At 42.1% G+C, this 24953-nt stretch overlaps 1 protein-coding gene across 1 annotated transcript; it reads right to left on the bottom strand.

Annotated features, from left to right (window-relative positions):
* Window positions 1-632: 632 nt before the first annotated feature.
* On the bottom strand, window positions 633-24951 carry ALKBH1 (alkB homolog 1, histone H2A dioxygenase). Its single transcript, XM_047736274.1, has 6 exons — window positions 24746-24951; window positions 21378-21486; window positions 17535-17697; window positions 6233-6323; window positions 3063-3256; window positions 633-1806 (listed from the first exon to the last, which is right to left on the bottom strand). Exons 1-6 carry the CDS (start codon window positions 24917-24919, stop codon window positions 1377-1379), a joined length of 1161 nt encoding a protein of 386 aa, XP_047592230.1. The 5' UTR covers window positions 24920-24951; the 3' UTR covers window positions 633-1376.
* Between the last annotated feature and the right edge of the window lie 2 nt (window positions 24952-24953).

Below are 24953 nucleotides of genomic sequence, written 5' to 3'. Positions count from 1 at the left end.
GCAGTTATAAAATACTGACACCATGTTTCTAGAAAGGAGCACTAAATTCCCATTATCAACTGAAATGGAAGTTGGGAGTAAATACTATTTTCATGTCATGGATGAGGAAACTGAGGCCCAGAGAAATGTAAAGCAGTCACCTAAGGTGACTCGAGCTGGTGGGGGTACAAATATTAAAACTTGGTGCGTCATGCATTTCCCAAGCTGCCCACAATCACAAAAGATAGCAGTGACTAGAATATCAAAGAATATTCTCTCCTGTGAGATAATCACAGAGAATCCTTAGGGCAGAGCGGGATGGTACAGGGCGGAAGCAGCTAGAGGGCTTCAACAGCACGAATGATGCAGCAAGTAAAAACAGGGAAAAAAAAAACCTAATCCGAGGGCGCCTGGGTGGCTCAGTGGTTTAAGCCACTGCCTTCGGCTCGGGTCATGATCTCAGGGTCCTGGGATCGAGTCCCGCATCGGGCTCTCTGCTCAGCGGGGAGCCTGCTTCCCTCTCTCTCTCTCTCTGCCTGCCTCTCCGTCTACTTGTAATCTCTGTCAAATAAATAAATAAAATCTAAAAAAAAAAAAAAAACAAAAAAACCCCTAATCCCAGATTCACTAACCCTTGAAGACAGATACAGATCTTTAATTTAAAAGAGAGAGTTTTATTCATGGAGAAAACAGTTACAGAACACCCTTGGGGCTTTTTTAGTCCAACAATTAAAACTGCATAAAAAGCCAACACGAAGAGTTTAGACCTAAAGGAAATCTGGAGAAACTACCGCTCCTCTTCCTGTGGCTTTATATATATTTTATCTTTTAGGTAAGAGAGAGCTGTGATTAATTTCTTTCCTAGGAGATGAGGTTTCTAGTTCCATTGTCTTAATGTGTATAGGATTTTTCTGTGAAGGCCAGAGAAGACGGAAGAAAAGATCACTGGATGGCTGGAAGAATGAGGATGAGACTAATGACTGGTTCTTGGGACCATGATTTTACCACAAATCATTAGATGGGGTAGCAGGAAGGGTGTCAGGTTTCCCATTAATAAAATCTGAGGTATTTAAGGCTCCAGTAACATGGCAACTCACTTCTGCCTCTCTCAGAGGTAACGGCAGAGGCTGGGAAGGCTGTTCTGGCTGCTGCTTGGACTTCTCACATACAACAGAGCTAACATCTAACCAGACTGGACCATGTCCAACACATCTCTGAGTAAAGTGGCTAGCTGCTTTACTCTTCAGGATGGGTTCCAAGGCAACACTGTGATCCATGATGACTTTTTCCCTGTCTCTGTTTTTGGCTTGTCTTGATGCTAAAGTCTATGGCAATACAAGAAAGCATGGTCATCTACTGTGAGACCTGCCTGAGGAAAAGAACGGGCTCCCCAAGTCTCAGCTGTCAGGGTTTAATTTCACTCGTTTTACTTGGCAATTCTCGTCATCCAGGTGGCAGAAACCTTCTGTGGTGATGTCTCTCTTTTTCTCCTCCATGGGTTCCACAGGGAAGTCCTGGTCTGTGGCCAGTACCTGTCGGACAGTCATGTTCACACGAGCGGTCTTCAAGTAGCTGGTGCACACCTGCCAGTCCTCCTCAGAGCAGGGCTCTACCACGGAGTCTCTGGGGAGGACGGTGGGCAGAGGCGTCTCTAGGCAGCACGGCAGGCTCTCCCCCTGAGGACTTGGAAGGACCCTTGGGACCGCATGGTTCAACAGGCGGCTGGAACCTGACATTACCATGATGTCACCGCTGTGCATGAACATGGCTGTGGGCTCCTCATCTCTTTTGAGGCCACCCAGGAGAAAGATGGCAGACTGTCCAAAGCTATAAAAAAATAAGTAAAAGAACATGCAACAGTAAGTTTCTGTTACTAACTGAGGCTGGGAAAGTTACTGCCAACTGCATTCTTCTCGTATTTCAGCTCAACACCTACTGCTCTCACATCCTTCTTTTTAATCTGTGTTAAGAGCCTTCTCTTCCAGCTTGCGTCTGTAAGTGACCAACCCATGATCTGCTGCTTAAACTTAGCAGAGCCCACAGGACTGCTGCAACATAAAATTTGAAGTGCTTAAATAAGCAGATTAAAAATTTAGTTTTACTATTACCCATCTTTAAGATTTAAGCCTTCCAACAAATTGAGTCCTTTTCTATATTTATCATGCCTGTTCACTTTTTTTTAAGATTTTATTTATTTATTTGAGAGTGAGTGAGAAAGAGAGCACATCTGCAGGGGTAGAGGGAGAGGGAGAAACTGACTCCTCACAGAGAAGGGAGCCCGATGTGGGGCTCGATCCCAGAACCCTGGGATCCTGAGCTGAAGGCAGACACTTGAATGACTGAGCTCCCGGCCTGCGCACTTTAAAGATAAGGCAATTAATAAAGGACACTGTTCAGGCACTTTCTCTGCTGGATACAGCTGCAGCACTTTGCCCAATTTAAACTCATGTCTAGGGAGACAAGAGAGTAAACTAGTCAGGCCTCCATACTTTACTCTTCCTTATTCTGAAAAGGTTGCTTGTCTTGCCTCACGGCCTTCCACAGACACTGACGATAACTTTCAATACAAAAGGGAGACTCCATGCGTCTTAAACACAAACATTAACTGTAATTTGGTTACTACTTTTTTTTTTAAAAGATTTTATTTATTTATTTATTTGTAATAATATTATTATAATATATAATATATATATAATATGAAATCTTATAATAATAAGATTTATTTATTTATTTATTTGACAGAGAGAAATCACAAGTAGGCAGAGAGGCAGGCAGAGAGAGAGGAGGAAGCAGGCTCCCTGCTGAGCAGAAAGCCCGACGGGGGGCTTGAAGCCAGGACCTGGGATCATGACCTGAGCCGAAGGCAGCGGCCCAACCCACTGAGCCACCCAGGCGCCCCTGGTTACTACTCTTAAGGACAAGGTTAATTTTACTTACGACAACATTGTTAAGACACCCAGAAGTAAAAGATGGTAGAGTCCAACCATTTCTTAAATGGTTTTTATTTAGTTAGTTAGTTTAGAAACGCTTTTGAATAAGGAATGACGTGGTAGAAGGTAACCAAATCCCTAGAACCAGCTTACCTGAAAGACAGCAGGGGTTTGGAGTGATCTAGTTCAGATCTATCTACGTGGATTCCCAGTGTGGAGTCCAATCTGTAGTAATTCAGGATACCTGCCTCGGCTCGGAAACCCCGAAACCCACAGGCTGCGGCTACTTGCTCTGAGAGGAAAGCCAGGTCAGAAGGGAAAGGTGTAGAATGATCGGCTGAGTATTTCTTTGATAGAAGTAGGGAAAATAAGAAAAATAAACAATGATCTCAGGAAAATAGGAACTATGGCATAAGATTAATTACCACTTTAAATGATCTAACTTACATGTAATCCTAACATAGCATGATTTATCCATCTGTTTTTGAGGCATCCAGTAATCTAATGAGATGTTCAAAACAGTGAGCACCTAGGACACGGCAGGCACCATGCTGCATGGTGCTAAATCAGACAAGTCCCCCCTGCATGGAGTCTACACGTGAAGCAATTACTACGTCTCTTTCTGGTATACTTTAATCCCAAATAGGATCATTTTCATAGGACAAAAAAGTGACTCAAAACTGTCACTGCCAAGAGGCACATGATGACCAAATGTGATGTGTATCCTGGAAGAGAAAAAGGACATCAGTTAAAAACTAAGAAAACCAGGGCGCCTGGGTGGCTCAGTGGGTTAAGCCTCTGCCTTTGGCTCAGGTCATGATCTCAGGGTCGTGGGATCAAGCCCCGCATCGGGCTCTCTGCTCCCTCCGCCTACTTGTGATCTGTCTGCCAAATAAACAAAATCATAAAAAAAAAAAGAAAAAAAAAAAAAAAGAAAACCGAATGAACGCTAAGAAAATATGAATGAAATATGGACTTCACCACTGTAATAATGCATTAACATTGGTCCACTAATTGAGACAAAGGTACCATAATAATGTAAGATGCTAACAGGGATAACTAGTGTGGGGTATATGGGAACTCTGTACTATCTTTTCAGCAAATTCAGAACTATTCTAAAATATAAAGCTTACTTAAAAAAAAAAAAAAAAAAAAAAAGGAAAGAAAGCAAGCAATTCTAATACAATAGCCACTTTGGTTTTGGGCCCCCAGACCACAACATGGCATGGTGCTATTTTCACTGGTCAGTCTGATGGGATGACATGTTCAAAACATCTGGACTGAAACTACTTTACACCATGGTCAAGGCAGAACCTTAAAATGGAAGTAATTTCCAACATTTACCTTTCTGAACTATTTGTAGCATGTAAAGATCACAATGCTCCTTTTCTCTTAAATAGAACAAAACAAATCAAAGGGCAGAACACTCACTCTCTCTACAAAACCAAGCAGCTCAGGAGAACAAGGTGGCAGTCTTCTTGGCAGACAAGGGCGAGGGCTGCTCTGCTCGGTAAGCCCGCAGCGGCCCAATGCCCCTTCTTTGTCTTGCTGCTGTTCTCACATCTCCCTCTGCCCAATAATCTCAAAGCAGATTAGCAGATCCACTTCTGTCTCACCTCTCCACTAGCACCCTGACGTATCCCAGCTGTAGCAACAGAGGCACACCTCTGGAGAGAACGTATGCACTTTGGCCAGAAGTGACCTTTAACTTCACATTAAGGAAGACTTTTGTAGAAGGTCTTTAATGGATGGCCAAGCCTTTTCAGTTGGAATTTCTGTGTTTTACGTTTTCTTCTTTTTCCTTAAGTGCACATATGAAGAGTTCCCATTTAATTTCCCCAAACCAGAGAACTATAAGGTTTTTCCCTACCCTTTCAAGTTTCAATCCCTCACAAGATCAACTGGTCAGAGGGGCACCTGGGTGGCTCAGTGGGCTAAGCCTCTGCCTTTGGCTCAGGTCATGATCCCACGGTCCTGGGATAGAGCCCCACGTTGGGCTCTCTGCTCAGCAGGGTGCCTTCCTCCTCTCTCTGCCTGCCTCTCTGCCTACTTGTGATCTGTCAAACAAATAAATAAAATCTTAAAAAAAAAAAAAAAATATCAACTGGTCAGAGCTACTGTTCTAGCACTAGGTTACCTCTGTGGGCTTTCAACCCTACCCCCAACTGTCTATGCACTAGTCTTCTTACTTCTCTTTTAATTTTTGCCATTGAGTCACTCAGTTTCTGATAGTTTTTCACTCCACATTTTTCTTATTAAGTGAGAGTAACTTTAAGTCCTTGGGGAATAACAGCATCAGCAATAAATATAACATCATAAAAAACAATAAGCTAACATGTATTGTATTAATGCATTTAACTTCTCAGAACAAGCAGGCACTGCTGCAATCACGACGCAGGCATTACACCTTTGATGCTCGCCACCGCCCCCCCCCAGCCCCATTACGAGGTATGCACTGTGGAAGGCCAGGTTCAAACCCGGGCTGGCTAACCCGGAGAGAATCACCTGGCTATTTCCCCAAACACGGATATCCAGTCTTCTACTGACTCTGCATCAGTGAAAGTAAGAATTATGTCATGAACCTTTCCAAGCAACATTTATCACTATTTTGAGCAGTTAATGTATTGTTAATAGGCTGATTTGACTGAAACTATGGAGCTTTTAGAAAGTTACTAGTTAGCAGGAAGGTGGTCTATACCAATCTCTTTATTCAGTTTATTCTCAGAATGAGTCCTTCTATTTGGTGGCGAACATCTAACGGAGACAAGAGGCACTAGACTGCCCATGATAAAGGAGGTACTTTGGGAAACATGGAGGTCGGGAATGAAGAAACTGTACCTCAAGAAAACACCAGACTTTGTTAACTGAAGGACATTCTTTCCTATCTGTGTGTTGCTCAGACCTTATACAGCAGGCAAAGGTGCCTTTTGTGAGGTAATGGAGAACACCAGAAGCATAAGGAGCTCCTTCTACTCCAAACAGATATTAAACAATAATGGAAATAAAGGTTTTAATTGAGAATTGCTCTTGAATGCAGTAAAGAAAAATCTGTACCCTTAAAATGTTAAAATGTACTTAAGAGAAAGCACCAATGACTTCTGATGAAATAATACAACGTAAGAGCATATGAATTTTCTCTTGGGGGAAATTATTCATTCTTCTTGGGACACTGTTATCAAGAGGATTTTAAGAGATAAATGAAAGAGATCCTTCCACCAATGGATAATCTGACAGTGTACAGGCTTGCCCAGGAACATATCCAACTACTAAGCCCAAGGAGTTTAAAAATGAAGACAATGGAATTTGCAAGGAACTCTGCATACCTTACTGTCCCAGTTGTAATGGTAGCCTAGGGTGACCCAGCGCAACTTCTCTAGTAAGCTTCGGGGTCTCCGTTTATTCATTTCTTTGTTCCTGTGAAGATTGGGGACAAAAGAGGATTTATTCACCTCAAATGGGGGCAGTCAACAGCTCTTTGCATGCATGGAATTTGGTATTCCTTGGTATAAGCTGTTAGCAAAGACCTTGATAGGGGAAGTGAGAATAGTCAAAGGAATTGACCAAAATATATAACACTAAAAAACATGTTAGCATTTCTTTCTTCTTTTTTTTTTTTAAAGATTTATTGTTTTGAGAGAGAGAGAGTGCATGTATGCTGGGGAGGGGGGGCAGCGACGGCAAGTGGGAGGGGTAGAAGGAAAGAATCCCAAGCAGACTCCGTGCTTAGCAGGGAGCTGGGCCAGGGCTCAATCTCAGGACCCTGAGATCATCAACTAAGTCAAGATCAAGAGTCGGGCACTCAACCGACTGAGCCACCCAGATGCCCCCATGTTAGCACTTCTTAGTCCTTGGTTCTAAATCCTTTGCTGAATGGGATCAATTTTATTATTATTTTTTGAAGATTTTATTTATTTGTCAGAGAGACAGAGAGAGAGAGAGATAAAGCATAGGCAGGGGGAGGGGGAGAGGGAGAAGCAGTCTCCCCACCGAGCAGGGACCCCAATGTGGGGCTTGATCCTGGGACTCCATGGTCATGACCTGAGCCAAAGGCAGATGCTTAACCAATTAAGCCACCCAGGCGCCCCCATGTTAGCATTTCTAATTTTTAGTCCTTGGTTCTAAAACCTCTGAATGGGATCAATTTTAAATGGCAAGTTTCCACCATCTCAGTAATGATAAGATAAGAACAACACAGTAATATCTTTACCTGTCCATTGGAAATGGGACCAAGGGCACTACAGGTAATTGAAAATTTGGCTAACAGAACATGTTCAATTTGGTTTGCTGAAAGTGAGGTATGATTAATTATAGTTATCACTACATTTATAACGATGGTGGCTTCCCAGAATTATAGGTTGGGGGGAAAAGTTTGGCAAAATATACATTGTATACAATAAAAAATAACTGGTTTAACATGACTTCTTCAACCCTGTCTAACATAGCTTATTAAGGACCACTGTAATTGATCTGGTTTCTGACATCCCCTTGTTCAAACACAGGAGGCTTCTGTAAAACAGAGAAGTGCCCTTTTTGCAATTATATCCTGTCTGATCAAATCTATGGGATTAACTACACTTCTTCTAGAGGAAGAAGCTTCTTTGATTTACCTCTAAATATCTAAAAATACAAGAATGCCAGGCCTAATAATTTTAGGGTTTGTTTCTCCTACGCAATTTATATCAGTAATCAAACAATTTTTTTTGGTTCAAGAACCACTGCTGTTTAAAAAAGAAAAGATTAGACTGCTTTAAGGAATTCACATTTTGACAAGAGATGACAGGTAAGTATAAGAAAAAAATCAAAGGAAATTCCAAGGCAGTATAAAATTTGTACTAAACTGTATAACATGAGACTTTGAGGGCCACTGGAATTAAGAAAAAGTTAGCTGTCTAATCAGTTAAGTCCTCATGGCAGAGTTGGGAGTTGAACGTGGCATTGAAGAATGGCCACCATTTAAACAGAGTGGAGCAGTGGGCAATACTGGTGTACCACATAGGCAGAGGCAAAGGCTTTATTAGAGGCTCAAACTGCAAGTGGCACTCGCCTTGATGTTTGAAAGAGTTTACAAAATAGATGCTATCTGTCCTCACAAAGTTTACAGTCTAAGGACATTGTGACACAGATACACATCAAGGCCAGTAGCTAAAAAGGAATGGAAAAAATACCGATTGACTGAGGAGATTGACTGAGGAGAGCGGTGTAGAAAAAAGGCAGAGCCTCTGAAATGTCTGTTTACAAGGTTGGTTGCTGGCAGGCATCTGGAGCTTGGACTCTGGGGAGGTTCACACCATTCCCAAAACTGCTACTCACTGTGCCTAAATTTTGTGCAAAACAGTATGGTTTATGTTAAATAGCTGTTTTCCTTCTGGGAGTCTGGAATTTGGTTTGTGTCACATAGAGACTATGGGACCAACCCCTAGTAAGAACCTGGGGACTAAGTTTCCCTGGTGGACAACAATTCATGCATGCTGTCACAACTTACTATTGGGGGAATTAAGCACACCTTGTGTGACTTCACTGGGAGAAAACCCTGGAAGCTTGAGCCTGGTTTTCCCAGGACTTTGCTCAATGTGTCTCTTCCCTTCACCTTATTGGTTTGTATTCTTTGAATCAGAGTAAGTCTTATCCACAAGGACAGGTATGTGCTGACCCCTCCCGGCGTATCATCAAAACTGGGTGTGGTCTTGGGGACCCCTGGCACAAGAGAAGACAGGTTATGATTAGCAGTTCAGGGGAAACAATATATATGCATGGCCAGTGACTGCTACTAGCTGATGTGAACAGTTACCATGTAGAACCACCATTCATTATTTTATTTTCTATGTGTAAAAACTATAAAAACTGGGGGGTGGGGGGAAAGGAATGCATAATTACTAACACAACATGGGTTCTACCAATGTTTCTTCAGCTAAAGATACAAATAAAAAAACTCCCTAATGATCCCCTCTGGAGAACATAATCTATTTTAGTAGCCTTGAGATAGAAAAATAAGAATGACCTCTCATCTCTGGACTCCTGAGAATACTGTGGTTAACAGTTTCTGCCAAGTGGTTTCCAAATTTTAATGCTCAAGGGAATCACCTAGAGGGCTTGTTAAAACCCAAATGGCTGGGCCCAGGCCTATAAATTCTAATTCAGCAGGTCTAGGATGGAGACAAAGAATCTGTATTTCTAATAAGTTCCCAAGAGATAGGGATGCTGCTGAGCGAGGGAACACACTTTGAGAAACACTACGCTAGCCAAAATTAAAAAACAAGATACCTTCCACCTTTCTAGATCAATAAAAGATCGTTTTATTCTTTAAACTATTTTATTTATTTATTTATTTTTTTTTTTAAAGATTTTTTTTTTTTTTAATTTATTTGTCAGAGAGAGGGGGGAGAGATAGCGAGCACAGGTGGACAGAATGGCAGGCAGAGGCAGAGGGAGAAGCAGGCTCCCCGCCAAGCAAGGAGCCCGATGTGGGACTCGATCCCAGGACGCCGGGATCATGACCTGAGCCGAAGGCAGCTGCTCAACCAACTGAGCCACCCAGGCGTCCCAAGATCGTTTTATTCTTGATGAAAAACTCATGCTATTATATCAAAATTAGATTGATCTAAACTAATAAAGATAAAAGAATGCAGCTCTAAAAATAATTCAGGGGGCACCTGAGTAGCTCAGTCAGTTAAGGATCTGTTCTTAATTTCGGTTCAGGTCATGATCTCAGGGTTGTGAGATCAAGCCCCGCGTCGCGCTTCACACTGAGCATGGAGCCTGTTTTAGATTCTCTCCTTTCCTCTCCCTCTGCTCCTCACCTCTACCACCTCCCCTAACATAAATAAATAAATAAATAAAATAATTCAGAAGGCGATGGCATTTTAGATACTCAATATAGTATCACCAAGCTGCTTTTCCATCGAGAGTCAGTCTAATGTTCCTAAGGAACAGGGCATACACTATTACAATTAACACAGTTTTATGGTATTGTTTACAATAAGATCATCAAAATCATAGTAATAATCGAGCACAAATAGAAACATCCTATATTATACCTTTTAAAATCTGTTCTTTTAGAAAACCAAAAGAACATCTCTTTTCTACCTTAACTGTATTACTGTAAGGAAGGTTTTGGGCTTTGCCTTGCATTATTGAGGGGGGCTAGTGTAAGGGTGTAAAAGCATTAAGTCTAGGCTACCTAACAAAAAGGAAAAAAACTTAAAGACTTGTGTAGTGAAAGAAGAGCTGTGATCATTGATTACACCATTTGAGGATGATTTTATACACACACACACGTTTGTGTAATGTGTCAGACCCAGGTAGGTTTAAGATTCCACCCCTCATTTCATAGCCTCTGAGAACACAATTTCCTTTCTTTGTATGGAATTTCTGGTAGGAAAGTAACAATAATTATAAGATTGGCCTTCCAGATGTGACAGTAGGACAGGCTAACACTAGTCACTTCCTGTCTCAGCACTACTTAGGGACCATTCTGGTCCCTGTGGGCTCTGGGTAACCAAGATTCCAAAAAACTCAGTATTGAACACTGAATAGTTTAAGGCCAAAACCAAATTTAACCCATGCCCAGATGATTTTCAAGCAGGAAATACTGAGAGATGAATAAGAGGAGGGGGGAGAGGTGGGCTGTTCTCTTTTTAAACCTGACTTGTCTAAAAGGAGGCCAGGAAGGCTCAGTGCCAAAAGAGCTGCCATGTTCGCTCTACGGAGTGCAAGGGGTATGTCGGGACCTAACTTTAAATCTTTATCCAATCATCCAGAAGAATGTTTTCAAGCAAGTACGACCCTGACTATGGGTTCTCACTGCAAACAGAAACATACTCCGCTCCCTGCCCCTGCTGCAGCTCCAAGCCCTGGCAGGAGGATGACGGATGGGTGAGCTGGCCACCTTGTCCTCTGGCGAATGTGCCTACACAGCAGTTTGCTCACTTTCTGTCATGGATAAGTGCTTTGTGTAAGTGCTGGTATTTCTCTCAGCAGTCATGTCCTCTAGTGCTGCTTTCAACTGCACCCTAACTGCGTGGAAATGAACTGCCCTGCCTGTCCACTCTTCGTGCAGGGTTAGTTTGAGTGTCATAACTAAGCACTGGGAATTCCTTTCTTTCCTTGCTTCAAGGGATGTTAGTGAATCATTATGAAAGCAGCAGTACTCACTCAGGGCAGAAAATGTCTAAGGTTGTTTATGATAAAAAGCCTTAAAAACCCCATTACAGATATTTATTTTTTCAATCATTTTTTTTTTTATTTTTTTTTTTAAATATTTTATTTATTTATTTGACAGAGAGAGATCACAAGCAGGCAGAGAGGCAGGCAGAGAGGCAGGCAGAGAGAGAGGAGGAAGCAGACTCCCTGCTTCGAGCAGAGAGCCCGACGCGGGGCTCGATCCCAAGACCCTGAGATCATGACCTGAGCCGAAGGCAGCGGCTTAACCCACTGAGCCACCCAGGCGCCCCTCAATCATTTTTTAAAGTTTTATTTCTTTACGTAATCTCTACACCCAGTGTGAGGCTCAAACTCAACGACCCCAAGATCAAGTGTTCCCTACTGACTGAGCCAGCTGCACACCCGGCTTTACGGTGGTCTTTACATGTAACTGACAGATCGCCCTGACTTCACTCCAAAGCTCAGTTCCGTATTTCCAAAGGCAAACTGGACATCTTTGCCTGGCTACCTCAACAGGCATTTCAAAAACATTAATCCCCAAACTACACTAAGAATTTTGTCTTTGCTCCTTCTCTTCCTCTTCCTCTGGTAATCCTATTTTTAACTTTTAGAGGGACTTCCAGAGTTTTACATAAATAATCACAGCAGCCAAGACAAAGAAACAACCTGAGTGTCCATTGATGGGATGAATGGATAAAGAAAACATGACACACAACACATAAATGAATACTATTCAGCCATAAAAAAGGAAATCCTATCATTTGTGATAACATGAACCTTCAGGGCATGGTGCTAAGTGAAATGTTAGTGAGGGAAAGACAAACTCTGTATGATCTTACTTACACGTGGCATCTAAAAAATCTAAAACTTGCAGAAACAGAGAAGACTAAAAGCTGCCAAAGTGAGGGCGGGCGGGCGTGGGCCGTGGGTTCTGAGTTCTGAGGATCCAACGTACAGCACGGTGACTACAGCTAACGAAACCGTATTGTGTATTTGCTAAAAGAGCAAATCTTAAAAGTTCTCATCACGAGACAAAACTTTGCAACTACGTGAGGTGACTTAACTTACCTAGATAATTATTTTGCAATATTTACATACCAAATCGTTATAGACCTTGAACTAATACAATACTGTATGCCAATTACGTCAATAAAACTGTGAAAAAAACCCTTCACCAAAAACTTCAGTTTTACCCTGTGAGTGCTACGGAGAAATCTGCAGATAATCCTTAACTTCTTGTCTCCCACTTCTCATAATGTCTTGGTCACCAAGCCTTGCTGACAATGTCTCTTCCATTAATAAGCTAAATTCTTAACTGTGCTTTTTGCAACAACTGTATTTTCCGTCCATATTACTCACTGCCAAGAACCGTGGTTCTAAGGGCGCCTGGGCGGCCTGGCTGGCCAAGCGCCTGCCTTCAGCTCAGCTCATGATCCCGTGGTCCTGGAATCAGCAGGGGGCCTGCTTCTCTCTCCCTCTGCCACTCCCCTGGTTTGTGCTCTCTTTCCCTCTCTCTCTCTCAAATACATAAAATCTTTAAAAATGTTACCTTTCTAAAGTGAAAAATCTGATTAATCCTGATGAATCCCCATAGGGATTCAGAGGACAAAGTCCACACTTTGCCAAAAGGCACACAACCCCCCTAATAATCCGGTTCTTACCTTTCCCATCTTACCTCCCTTCCTTTTCCCACAGGGGGCACTACCCTCCCCATCCTTCATGGCTGTGCCTCTGGTCATACAATTTTCTCTACTGAAATGCTCTTTACTCTTCTACTCTATTCTCCGTACAGCAGATTTTTCTGACATGCTTTTACACACACAGTTTAACCTCACTTCTTCAGGGAAATCTGTCCTAGTTTCAGTCTGTCCCTCCACTGTGCCACCACAGCACCTTGCGACTTCTATTCACCTACAAATTCTGTATGTAAGTACCCGAATTCTTCCTTTAATTGTCCCTTCCTCAAAGGCAGGGAGTTAATTTTAATCTTCATATCTGTTTTAGCATCAAGTATTTCCTAAAACACAAATGTACATTATTCAGTAATGAAAATAAGATGGAAAGGTACTATATAGTCTTTAATTGATCCTTCTCAAATTCAGCATGTTTTCATCAGCCTAACGGAGGGGGTTATCAATTTACTTAAAGTAATACGTAAAAAGCAGTTTCTAATATATACAAAGAACTGTGGTTGGCACTGAGGTTACAAAGACTTCAAGGTCTGGGGCAGAGGAGGGGCACGGCAGGCAGTGGGAGGGAGAAGGGCCCCATGACTGGATCCACTCTAACAAGTGCTTATAATAGTTTCATAAACAAAGTCTTAAAGGAGTAGAAAAGGGGAAGAGATTAATCCTGCTTCCACACTGAGGACATTAATGCAAAAAACTTCCACATATACAAAAATGGATGCACAACATTTCACTGGCTAACTTATGGAATAGATAAAGCAAAGTTGCTTTATTGAAATTAGTATTTCTCCTCGTCTTATTCTTTAAGAAGTTATTTTTTAATAGCTGATACATTCACAAAATTCAAAAGGTACAAGATAGGATCCACTTATTAATTCCACAAATATTTGGTAATTATCATGCACTGAAGAGTAAAAACAGAGGGCAAGGGGATGAAGAGTGAGGGAAAATGGGGGACTATTTTTAGTTTAATGATAAGGGAATCATCTCTCATAAGATGATAAGACCCAAAGACTTAAAGGAAGCAAGTCACTGATTATCTAAGGGAAGAGTTTTCCAGGTAGAAGGAACAGCCTGTACAACGAATCTCAGCTTGTCTGATGTGCTGAAGGGAAAGCACGGAGGGTACTACAGCTAGAGCAGAATAAAGGAAAGGAATGGTGGGAGATGAAACTGGAGGTGGCTGGGGGATGGATCACCACGGTCTTCGTAGGCCATGGTAAAGACTTTTGATTTTATTCTAAGTGTAATGGAGTTGCATTAATGAATTTTCACTGGCCTTTGTCCCTGGCTCTTGGGAGAGAGGTTTTAAATCCTTGAATTTCTTGGAGAAATAGGAGTATCTTTGTTATTCACAGTGGGCCCTATACCACAGCTAAGTTTATGCTAAGGAGATGACTCAGGATATGAGTTTGTCAGGCTAGGAAGCCCAACCATGTGATTAGAGGGATGGAGGCTTTCAGTCAAGTGATTAGCTAAACCTCAGGGGCTGGGTTGGGGGCTAGAAACGGAGTAAAATCATGTGACTAATAATTCAATCAAACATGCTTAAGTAGTGAAACCCGCCCAAAAAACTGAATACTAGGTTTGGGAGAGCTTCCTGGGAAGGTGACACTTCCTGATTCCATGGAAAGAGGACATGGAAGCTCTGTAGTCAGGACCCTCCCAAACATTGCCCTACATTTTCCTCATTGGGATGGTCCTGATTCGTATCTTTTATAATAAAACTATAAACGTAAGTATGATTATATACTTGAATTTCTTTCTTAAATTCTGTGAGTTGTTCTAGTGAGTTATGAACCTGAGAGGGTCATGGGAACTCCCCTGAATCTGAAACCAGTTGGTCAGAAGTGTGGGTAGCTTGGGATCTCCCAAACTTGTGCCTGGTGTCCTAAGTGAGACTGGCTTGGCTGGAGACCCTTGAGACCTAGCCCTCAACTTATGATGTCCTTGTCGACTCTGGATGATGACTCAGAACTGAACTGCAGTACTGAAGATGAGAAACTCTAAGAGAAGTGCAGGGACTTCTATACAGACTGAAGAGGGGCGCCTGAGTGGTTTGGTCAGTTAAGCATCTGACTTTGGCTCATTGGGGCCCTACGACAGAGCCCTACATCAGGCTCCCTGCCAAGTGGGGAGTCTGCTTGTTCCTCTGCCTGCTGCCTCCTCCACCCAGCTCATGTATGTGCACATGCTTTCTCTTACAAATAAATACAATCTTAAAAAGAAGAAAGACTGAAGAGGCATGAGAACAGACGCAGGGAGACAGGCTAGGAGGCTACTGCAGTAAATGATGGTGGCTCAGACTAAGGCAGCCATGACGAGATGCTGAAAATTGATTTTACTATGGTGGTAGCCTTCCTATATTTGCTAGAGTTGGATTTAAGATTTTTGAATGGCTGTATTGTGGCTGCATTCTACTGCTGGGGTATGTCACTCTTGATTTATCTGGTCTCTTGCTGACAAACACTTAGGATGCTTCTCATCCCCCTCTCATTACGAACAATGCTGCAGGGAAGATGCTTATACCTAACTACTGCGATCTTGTGAAGGCTCCAGCGACACTATGCACTCACAGAACTAAGGTGCCCTAATTTTGTGAATAGACTTATTTTCCCCTCTAAGTTCAAATATTTCTTCTTCATTTCCTACTTAAAAGTTTCTTCTTCCTTGACCACAGAACACTAAAAAGTTAAAATGGAAAGGATCCTTAGAGGTCCTCTGGCTCAGCAGTCCTCAATGTGGATATTATGGTCAATAATCAGAATCTCTAGGGAATCTTCTTCAATGACAGGCCCTCTCCCTTTCTGAGCTGCTGTGGAAAAGTGGGGAGAGCTGGCATGTACTGTTCAGATGAATCCAACCATGATCCAACCACCTGAAATGGCTTATCCAGTCCAATCCCTTTGTTCCCAAGATGAGGAAATCAAAACACGTATCACATAGTGACAGAAGAACTAGGGTCCTAATCTATTTTCAATGCCACCAACAATGTCTGAGCCTATCACTTTCTTCCAACCCTTGACAACAGAAGGTAGGACCACCACATTTTTTATTTTTACTAATTGGCAAGACAAAAAAAACAAAACCTCAAAAAAGACCCTCACCACTGTTTACGATGATTTATTAATGAGGTTCATCTGAATTATCATGGAAGATGATAACTAGGATTTCTGCAGTTATTTGTCAGAAGGAATAAAATCAATTACTTGAAAACATAGGCTGGTTTAACCTCAAACTCTAGCTCTTTTGACAAATTTCACTCAACCATGATCTTCCTATACTTCACTCTCAGTTCTAAAGACGACATCACCAAAAGCTTTACAGAGGGTGTTTCCCACTGCTCCTGCCTTTCTCATAACCTGCAGACCAAAAAGGCTTCAAAAGAAAACCAAAGAGGGGCGCCTGGGTGGCTCAGTGGGTTAAGCCTCTGCCTTCGGCTCAGGTCATGATCCCGGGGTCCTGGGATTGAGCCCCACATCGGGCTCTCTGCTTAGCAGGGAGCCTACTTCCTCCTCTCTCTCTCTCTCTCTCTGCCTGCCTCTCTGTCTACTTGTGATCTCTGTCTGTCAAATAAATAAATAAAATCTTTAAAAAAAAAAAAGAAAACCAAAGAATTTTAGTTTTCCTTTCCTCTTGCAACTAAAGGAACTCTTCTATTTCCCCTGTTGGAATCAGTATGACACAGTTTCTGAAAACCAAACCATTAGAGATCCTAAGTCCAAAGAGAACACACAAAGCCAGAGCAGTGGTTTTAATGGGCTGCTCCGAAGATTTCTCGCATATTACCCTGTTTAATCCTCACACTGTTAAATGAGGGAAGGACTACTATGAGGCACAGAAAGGTTAAGAAATTTGCTCAAGTGGCAGACCTGGGATGACAACCCAGGTGGTCGTAGAAAGAGAATAATAGACCCAATTAAAAAATAATTTTTTCTTCTTTGATACCTTCTTCTGCCTAGAGGAATTACATCTCTCTCTGGCCCCTACAGCATTTTTCTAAACACCTATTCTGACACTTTCTAAGCTCTGTTATAATTATTCCTGTTGACACTGAGTTCCTGCCATAGACTATGCCCTCCTGAGTACAAGGAAAGTGTCCTGAGAATCTTTGTATCTCCAGTTCTTAGCATCATGCCTGCATACAATTAATCCTCAATAAATTTCTGTGGAATGATGGGGCACCTGACTTCAAAACAATTATATATTTGTGAATGAATAAAGGTTGATTCAACATTAAGGTGCAAACATTAGTTCTCATGAGGAACAACTGACTATAATACTGCTAGTAGCAGTGACTTCATCTAGGAAGGTAGAAATAAAGAGCTTTTGGTGTTAATTTCTTCCAGGGTACAAGTCTTCAAAGGAACTCACAGTTCACTTTTTAAAAACATTATATATTTTTAAGTAATCTCCACATACAATGTGGGGCTCGAATTCACAACCCTGACATCTGCGTTTCGTGGTCTACCACCTGAGCCAGCCACGTGCCCCTGGAACCCACTCTAAGGAGAAAAAGGGCTGAAGCTGGACCAGCTGATGATTAATGAGGATGAACTCAAGATCTGAGCTATGATAAGGAAATACTTAAAATGGATATCAATTTAATGTAACTGTCAAAGCATCTGTCCAAATGTTCCCAGAGGAAAGAATGAAACGTGCTGTTTCTGCATGGAAACAAGGAAAAAAAAACAGTTCAGTTACTTTCACTGCATTGTTCTAGAGCAGGTCCTCTAAAGATGTGCAGGGCGCTGAGCTGAATATGATAAACACTTACCTCAGAAACTCTTTGCTCTGTTCCCACAGGTCCTGAGTCTCTTCCTGGGTCATGTGCTTGTCCAGGTTACACACATTTGGTTTCTGGGAATATAACTTAAGGCACTGCTTCACCCAGTGCCACTGGTAACCTGGGAGGAAGGGGTTTGGGATAAAAATAAATCCTATACAAAAGGACAGGTGGGGAAAAGGAGAGGAGAAAATTCTCCATCAGTTATTGATATAACTTGTTTTCGATGACATCCTATACACACTACTGTATTATATATTCCCTATCCCCCTTTGCTCATGCTTTGTGGCTTCCACATTCATAAGCAAATTTTCTCATTCCTATTCTCCGATTTTAGAGGAAGGGAGGAAATAAAGAAATTCTCAAGAGAAACAAATATTCCACAACTATCCGCTGTGCTACCCCAAGGCAAACTTAGAACTGGTCACGCCACAAGTCACCACTCAAATCTGTACCAGGTATTTATCATTTTTTAAAAAAGATTTTATTAATTTATTGGACAGAGAGAGAGATCACAAGTAGGCAGAGAGACAGGCAGAGAGAGTAGGGGAAGCAGGCTCCCCGCCAAGCAGAGCCCAATGTGGGGCTCGATGCAGGGCTCGATCCCAGGACCCTGAGATCATGACCTGAGCCGAAGGCAGAGGCTTTAAACCACTGAGCCACCCAGGCGCCCGGGTATTTGTCATTTATAAAGGTGGTAGCTGCTTCCTGCAATTACTACCTTTGTGAGTGCTCAGTGGCCCCCCCTCCCGGCCTTTTCTGTCTTCTAGTATCTAGCTAATAATTCTTACATTAAATTCCCTTAGTTAAAATAAACTGGTGTGATTTCTGCCTGTGACTGAAATCTGATGGACAGAACAGGGAAGAAAGACGCTGTGAAATACATCCACTCAGTACGGCATGATGCAAATACCTACAGCACGTGTGCGGAAAAGGACTTTGTGACCTTGAAAGTAGTCTAACGTCATTCTTCTCCTGTGTCGAAGAGGAATAACAATATTTAACTGGAATCCTATGCAGACTAAAGATCCATTCTTTAAATACTCAACAAACATATGCTATGTACTTTCTTAAGAATTAAAGATGAAAAACTGTCATCAGTGAAGCCCCTGGCGACAGAACAGCAGAGACAGCCGTTACGCACATAATGCCTTGCAGAAACCTGGCTATAAAAGGAAACAGAGGTTGAAGACCAGTCATGGAAGAATAAAGAATTTAAGGGGAGAGTTTATGGTTTTTAGGGTTGGGAAAGGCTTAAGCATGCTTACAGATAATGCAGAAGAACCAGCAGAGATTGGAACTGGTTGAAAATGGAAGAGAGGCAAGGAGCAGAGCAAGGTCTTAAAAGCTGGAAGGGGTGAAAGTAGGTGGAATCAAGAAGGTGAAGGGACCGGCTCTGAACAGAAGGTGTTCCTCTTCCTCTAAAATTGGAGGACAGGAGAGAGAACATTTGTTTCTGAGTGGAGGCTACTTTTGCACTTCATGCACCAGCAAAATTCTCCAAATAACTTTAGAGTATGACAGGACTGTCAGTATTTTGAGAGAGAGGAAAAAAGATATGGAAACCCCCAACTTACCCACTTATCAGCATTACTTCACAAAATAAAGATTATAACATTCTGTAAAATATCAGATTAAAGGAAGACTACTGCTTACCCAGTAACAGGAAAATGATTACCTTTTAGACAGTCCACTCTAGATGATTGTTGCTTCCTTTTACTGAATTAAAATTTGCCTCCTTTTAATTTTCATGCATTGATCTTAGGTTTGGATACACATAGCAACCCCCAAATTAGTTTCTCATTCTTCAAAAATACCTCTAGCTTTCTCTCATTTATCAATCATTTACTATGTGCCAGGCATGGGCTTAAGTACTTCAAAGTGTACTCACATTTCATCTTCACAATAACCTTACAAAGTGAGCACCTTTTTATACACATTTTACCTATCAGGAAACCAAGGCCAAGAAAGATTAAGAAACTTGCCCAAGGTCATATAGTGGATGGTAGAACCATCCAGTTGGTAGCCTCATGTCAGAACCTAGGCCTTCACTACTAGTACGTACTGCTCTCATCCCTTTGTGGTATGACAACCTTTCAAATGTTGGTTGCTGTCAGGTTCCCTCTCAGCTTTACACTTCTTTCAGACCCATGACTTCCTGCTCATTCTTAAAAGGACAGGTTGTGGTTACTCAGGTTCCTTCACAACAAGCAGAATCCAGAAGTTCACACAATCCCTCTGATCAAGTCTAAATCAGAGATGGTCATTTCCCACGTTTTGGACATTGGACTTCTACTAAATGCAGCTTCAAATGTCAGGGAAGACAGAATGAAGTCTCTGAGGGTACCTCTAATGAGGTACCAACTCACAAAATGTGACTTAAGTGTGAAATCCCAGAAAACCTCAAAATCAATACAACTATTTGGACAACAGATAAACCAAAGTAGGGTTGATAGCTTTGTAGTCTTAAGCAATTTGTTAAAAGAGGGCATAGCAAGAGAGAAACAAGGCTTTGAAAACAGGAGGTAGGCCTGAAACGTCAAGGGCAGCCTTTAAGAACAAAAGGTACACATAAGACTACTGGTGATGCACGCTCCTCATTCATCCAAATTCATGGCAAGCCACACCTTCATACATTAAAGCCATCATTTGACTCTTCTTTCATGAAGAATTTAAGTGCACGAGGGCTTTTAGGGAAGTACTGATACTGTTATGCCATCCTATACTGTTAACAAATACATCAGTGGTCAAAATTATTAAGAGCTGTGACACAGACCTGGCCCATGGCATAATAATGAAAACTGGTATTTTTTAGGGATTTTTCTTGCTTTTAATCTGTATTTGAAATCACAAATACAGTGTTAACTTTATGTCCTCTCCATGAAATAGGATGACAGATAAAAGCTTATTTGATCACATAAGGCATTTCTGTATTTTCTATTTAATTAATTTATTTGAGAGAGTGAGAGCATGAGGTGGGGGGAGGTGAGAGGGAGAAGCAGGCTCCCTGCTGTGCAGGGAGCCTGATGCAGGTCTGGATCCCAGGACCCTGGGATCATGACCTGAGCCAAAGGAAGCCGCTTAACTGACTAAGCCACCCAGGTGCCCTGCATTTTCTAAATAGTTCATAATAATTAATCTACAATGGCCCCATGATCCTAAAAGAAAAAAAAAAAGATTAGGGGCGCTTGGCTGGCTCAGTCCGGAGTTATGCGACTCTTGATCTGGGGTGTGAGATTGAGCCCCACATTGGGGGCAAGTTTACTCAAAAAAAGATTAAAAGCATTACCCATCTTTCATTATGTTAGTTTCTAGATGTGTAATGTGAGCTACCCAATATTACTGAAGTGCAAAATGCTAAATTATTTAGTTTATTAGGGCTTTTGATCTCATTAACTATTAATGTTCTTTTCAAAAGCTCAGCCTTAATAATAGCAACAATTTTTAGGTTGTTTTCTTTTTTTTGCCACACAAAAACATAGAGATTTTGTGATTAGAGTGACCATTAGGAATTGTTCCGGCATTCAAAGTGGTTCTTCTGCCAGAGCAGCTGTTTGGAGTTGTGGCAGGGAGCCCAGAATCAATGTGATAATTTTTGATTTGTACCTGGTGTGTCATTTTCTGCACTTAAGGTAGGCACTACTGACTCCTGTTCTAACCTTTGGGAATTCTAAATAAATGGACATCTTAGATGAGGCAGACTTAAAAGGAGTTTGGGAGTGAAATATTTTTGTGTTCAGTTTTCCTCTTTGTGTATTTACCTGCTTACAACTCCTCTCCTGAAATTAGACAAATGATTATTTGATTTTGTCTTCTGAGGTCAGCTGCACTCACCAGGATAGCCTTGGAGTCCATAAGCTTGCCACTTGCTGACTGGCTGAAGTCCTGCTCTATGTGCATCGTGGTCACTGACAGAAGACACACTCAGCTGAGATCTAACCACCTAGCAGGAAGGAAAGAGAAGTTAGAGGGCTAAAGCTATTTTGCAAGTCCGATCTGAGAATCTCGAACTTCTAAAGATATTTCTGTATAAGGAAAAATTAGGAGTCCTAAGTTTGGGCTCCTAAACTTAGTTCTATCACTTACTTGATGTAACACTTAGGTAAGTCAATTAACTTTTTTTTTTAAAGATTATTTATTTATTTATTTGATAGAGAGAGCACAAGCAGAGGCAGCAGCAGGCAGAGGAAGAGAGAGAAGCAGGCGCCCTGCTGAACAGAGAGCCCAACATGGGGCTTGATCCCAGACCCTGGAATCATGACCCGAGCCGAAGGCAGATGCTTAACCAACTGAGCCACCCAGGCGCCCCCAAGTCACTTGACTTCTTAGAGCCTCAGTTTTGTCATCTATATACTAACAAATATTAGAAAGCAATATAAAATTAAGCAGTGTGAGAAGCAGGCTGATTTTGGCCTTCAAGACTACCGTTTTGTATGACACCACACCTTTGTGGATTTCTTCGAAAGCTCTAAATTGTGAGAGAGGTACTGAAATATCCTCAGTGAAAATTCTGTTCACCTCAGTTCGGTCCAACAATAACGCTTCTGAGGCACTTGTATACAGTTGGTGTTTTAACGGACTTGTGAGGAGCATCAGGCAGGGGAGGTTAAGAGAATGAAGAGAGTGCTCCAACCAGACAGAATAACTGTTTCAGTAAAACTGGAAACCCTGTTTGCTGAAAGCGTGTTTATTCTTTTTTTTTTTAAATTTAATTTTATTTTTTTATAAACATATATTTTTATTCCCAGGGGTACAGGTCTGTGAATCGCCAGGTTTACACACTTCACAGCACTCACCATAGCACATACCCTCCCCAATGTCCATAACCCCACCCCCCTCTCCCAAGAGCCCCCTCCCCCCATCAATCCTCATTTTGTTTTGTGAGGTTAAGAGTCACTTATGGTTTGTCTCCCTCCCAATCCCATCTAGCATGTTTATTCTTTTTTTTTTTTTAAGATTTTATTTATTTATTTGACAGAGAGAAATCACAAGTAGGCAGAGAGGCAGGCAGAGAGAGAGGAGGAAGCAGGCTCCCTGCTGAGCAGAAAGCCCGATGTGGGGCTCGAACCCAGGACCTGGGATCATGACCTGAGCTGAAGGCAGCGGCTTAACCCACTGAGCCACCCAGGCGCCTCGCATGTTTATTCTTTTAGATGAAACTTCAAACTGAAACTCAGAGCTTTTGCCTTTGTTAATTACTGAGAAATTAAGTTTTTCCAGGGCTCATGAAGTTTTCTTTGCATATAAGAGCATCTTACGGATGGCTCATTAAATTGGTTAAGGGATCCAATATTCAGTCACTAAAGTAAGGACATTCGGAAAACAAAACCCTTTATTCCTCCATTAGTAACAAACAAGAGTCTGGCTTGCCTTAGAATACATCAGATGTTCTCTTCCAAAAAGATATGATCTCTTATCCTATCAACTTCACCAAGTGTAGAGATTTCCAGAAAAAAATAGCAACTAGTGGCTGGTCTATTATTACCAGTCTCTATAATAAAATGGTTATCTGGAATGTTCTGAGAGACCTCACCAGCCAATTGTTCCAGGTACTGATAAGATGTTTTTATTTCAAACACTTTATAATGATCTTTCAAATAGACCATACTTAGTAATGCACTGTAATTCAGCAACACCCTCATATCTGAAGTTAAATTTGTGGACTTATTCTCCATGCTAAGTTGAAACAAACCTCTGAGTCTTTAAAAAAAGCCCTCCTTCCACTCTTGCCTGTTAGCTATCACTTTCTTCATTGCTCATTAGTTGCTCTCATAGCAACTTTCTTCTCCGGTTTGCTACTTTCAATCTGTTTTGAGCAGAGGAACAAAACACCCCAAGGTTTTGTTTTGTTCTAAGATTTAATCCTTACTTATTTGAGAAAGAGAGGGAGAGCACAGTGAAGAGTGAGAGGAAGAAGCAGACTCCCTGCCGAGTAGATAGCCTGAAGGCTGGGGGCTCACAACCTGAGCCAAAGGCAGAGGCTTAACCAACCGAGCCACCCAGGTGCTCCTAAATATCCAAGTTTTTATGTACTCAATGGATAATGTATTATTGAGTGCTTACTGTTTAAGATACTGTGCTAGACACAATCATCTCCTCAGAGGCTTACATTCTGAAAGTATTTTTGAGAGAGAGAGAGAGAGAGAGAGAGAGAACAGGCAAGCACAGCAGGGTGGGCAGAGAAGGAGGGACTCTTAGGCAGGCTCCATATGCTCATTGTGGAGCCTGACGTGGCACTCGATCTCACTACCTTGAGATCATAACCTGAGCTGAAACTGCGTCAGAAACTTAACCAAATGAGCAACCCAGGCACCCCCATTCTAAAAGTATTTAAGTATTGCAGCAAAATACGGGCAAAAGGAGCTGAATGAGGATCTGACCCATGTATATTATTCTTAGAGAACCGACTTTCTGTATGCTATTTTGACAACTCTAAGACCACTTCTGTAAACAAACTAAGTTCCTAAGAAGCTGAGTTCTAGACAAATATGGTGCTACTAGAGCATTCCGATTTTATTGCAGGCTATAGTAAGCTTAGAAAGAATTCTGCATGCAGCTATCTGTGGACAAAACTAAGGCCAAATTAAAGGATCAGGGATCCTCAGTGCTACAGCGACTGTAAAGAAATTACGCATTATAGTACATTTGTGATTTTCCCTGTACCCCTGTCCTCCTTTATGTTGCTTTTCTTATTTCACAGGGGAAGGTAGAAACAATGGATAGTGTTTGGATTCGTTTGCCCTTTACTTTCAAACGTGGAGAGATCATCTCAATCGTTCAACTCCCTCTTGCTAAAGGGCCCAGAGACGACAGGGAGCAGTTTTGTGGACAACGGTTTAACAACATCGATCCCTCTCAGTTCCGGGACGACTCCAGTAATTGTTTTTTTTTTCAAACTGCAGAACGCTATCCTGACATCTATGAATACAATTTATGCGTTTTTACACAAATCGAAGTAGAGATGCAAATGGACAGTTAATGTCCCAAGCATTGAGGCCGCAGCCAGGAATGGCCGCGTGGAGGAACTGGCAGCACAGTTCTTCACCGCCCAAGTGTGACGCTTCGTGGACACTTAAACTCCGCGCCCATGGAGAGCGGGAATTACTCAATAACAGTCTGGCAGCGAAAAGAGGTGAGGAGGACCCTGAAGCCCCTCCAAGAGGGGAGGCGACCGGGGAACCGGGCCGCTCCTCTGTCCGTACCTTGCGGGCACCAGGCCCCGTGCCGCGGGGTGCCGAGAAGTCAATGACCGCTCCCAGGTCTGCGGTCCCAGGGCGACTCTGCCGGTAGAAGCGGAAAAGCTTCCGAAAGGCGTCCTCCCCTGGCTCTGCCGCCAGCGTCGCTACAGAGCCCACGGCTGCCGCCATCTTCCCCATATCGCTGTCCGGCCTCTTCTGACCCGGAAGCAGA

The sequence above is a fragment of the Lutra lutra genome, chromosome 7 (assembly GCF_902655055.1).
Source record: "Lutra lutra chromosome 7, mLutLut1.2, whole genome shotgun sequence".
Lineage (NCBI taxonomy): Eukaryota > Metazoa > Chordata > Mammalia > Carnivora > Mustelidae > Lutra > Lutra lutra.
The sequence above is the reverse complement of the archived record's forward strand: the minus strand, read 5'-3'. Positions and strand labels throughout refer to the sequence as shown.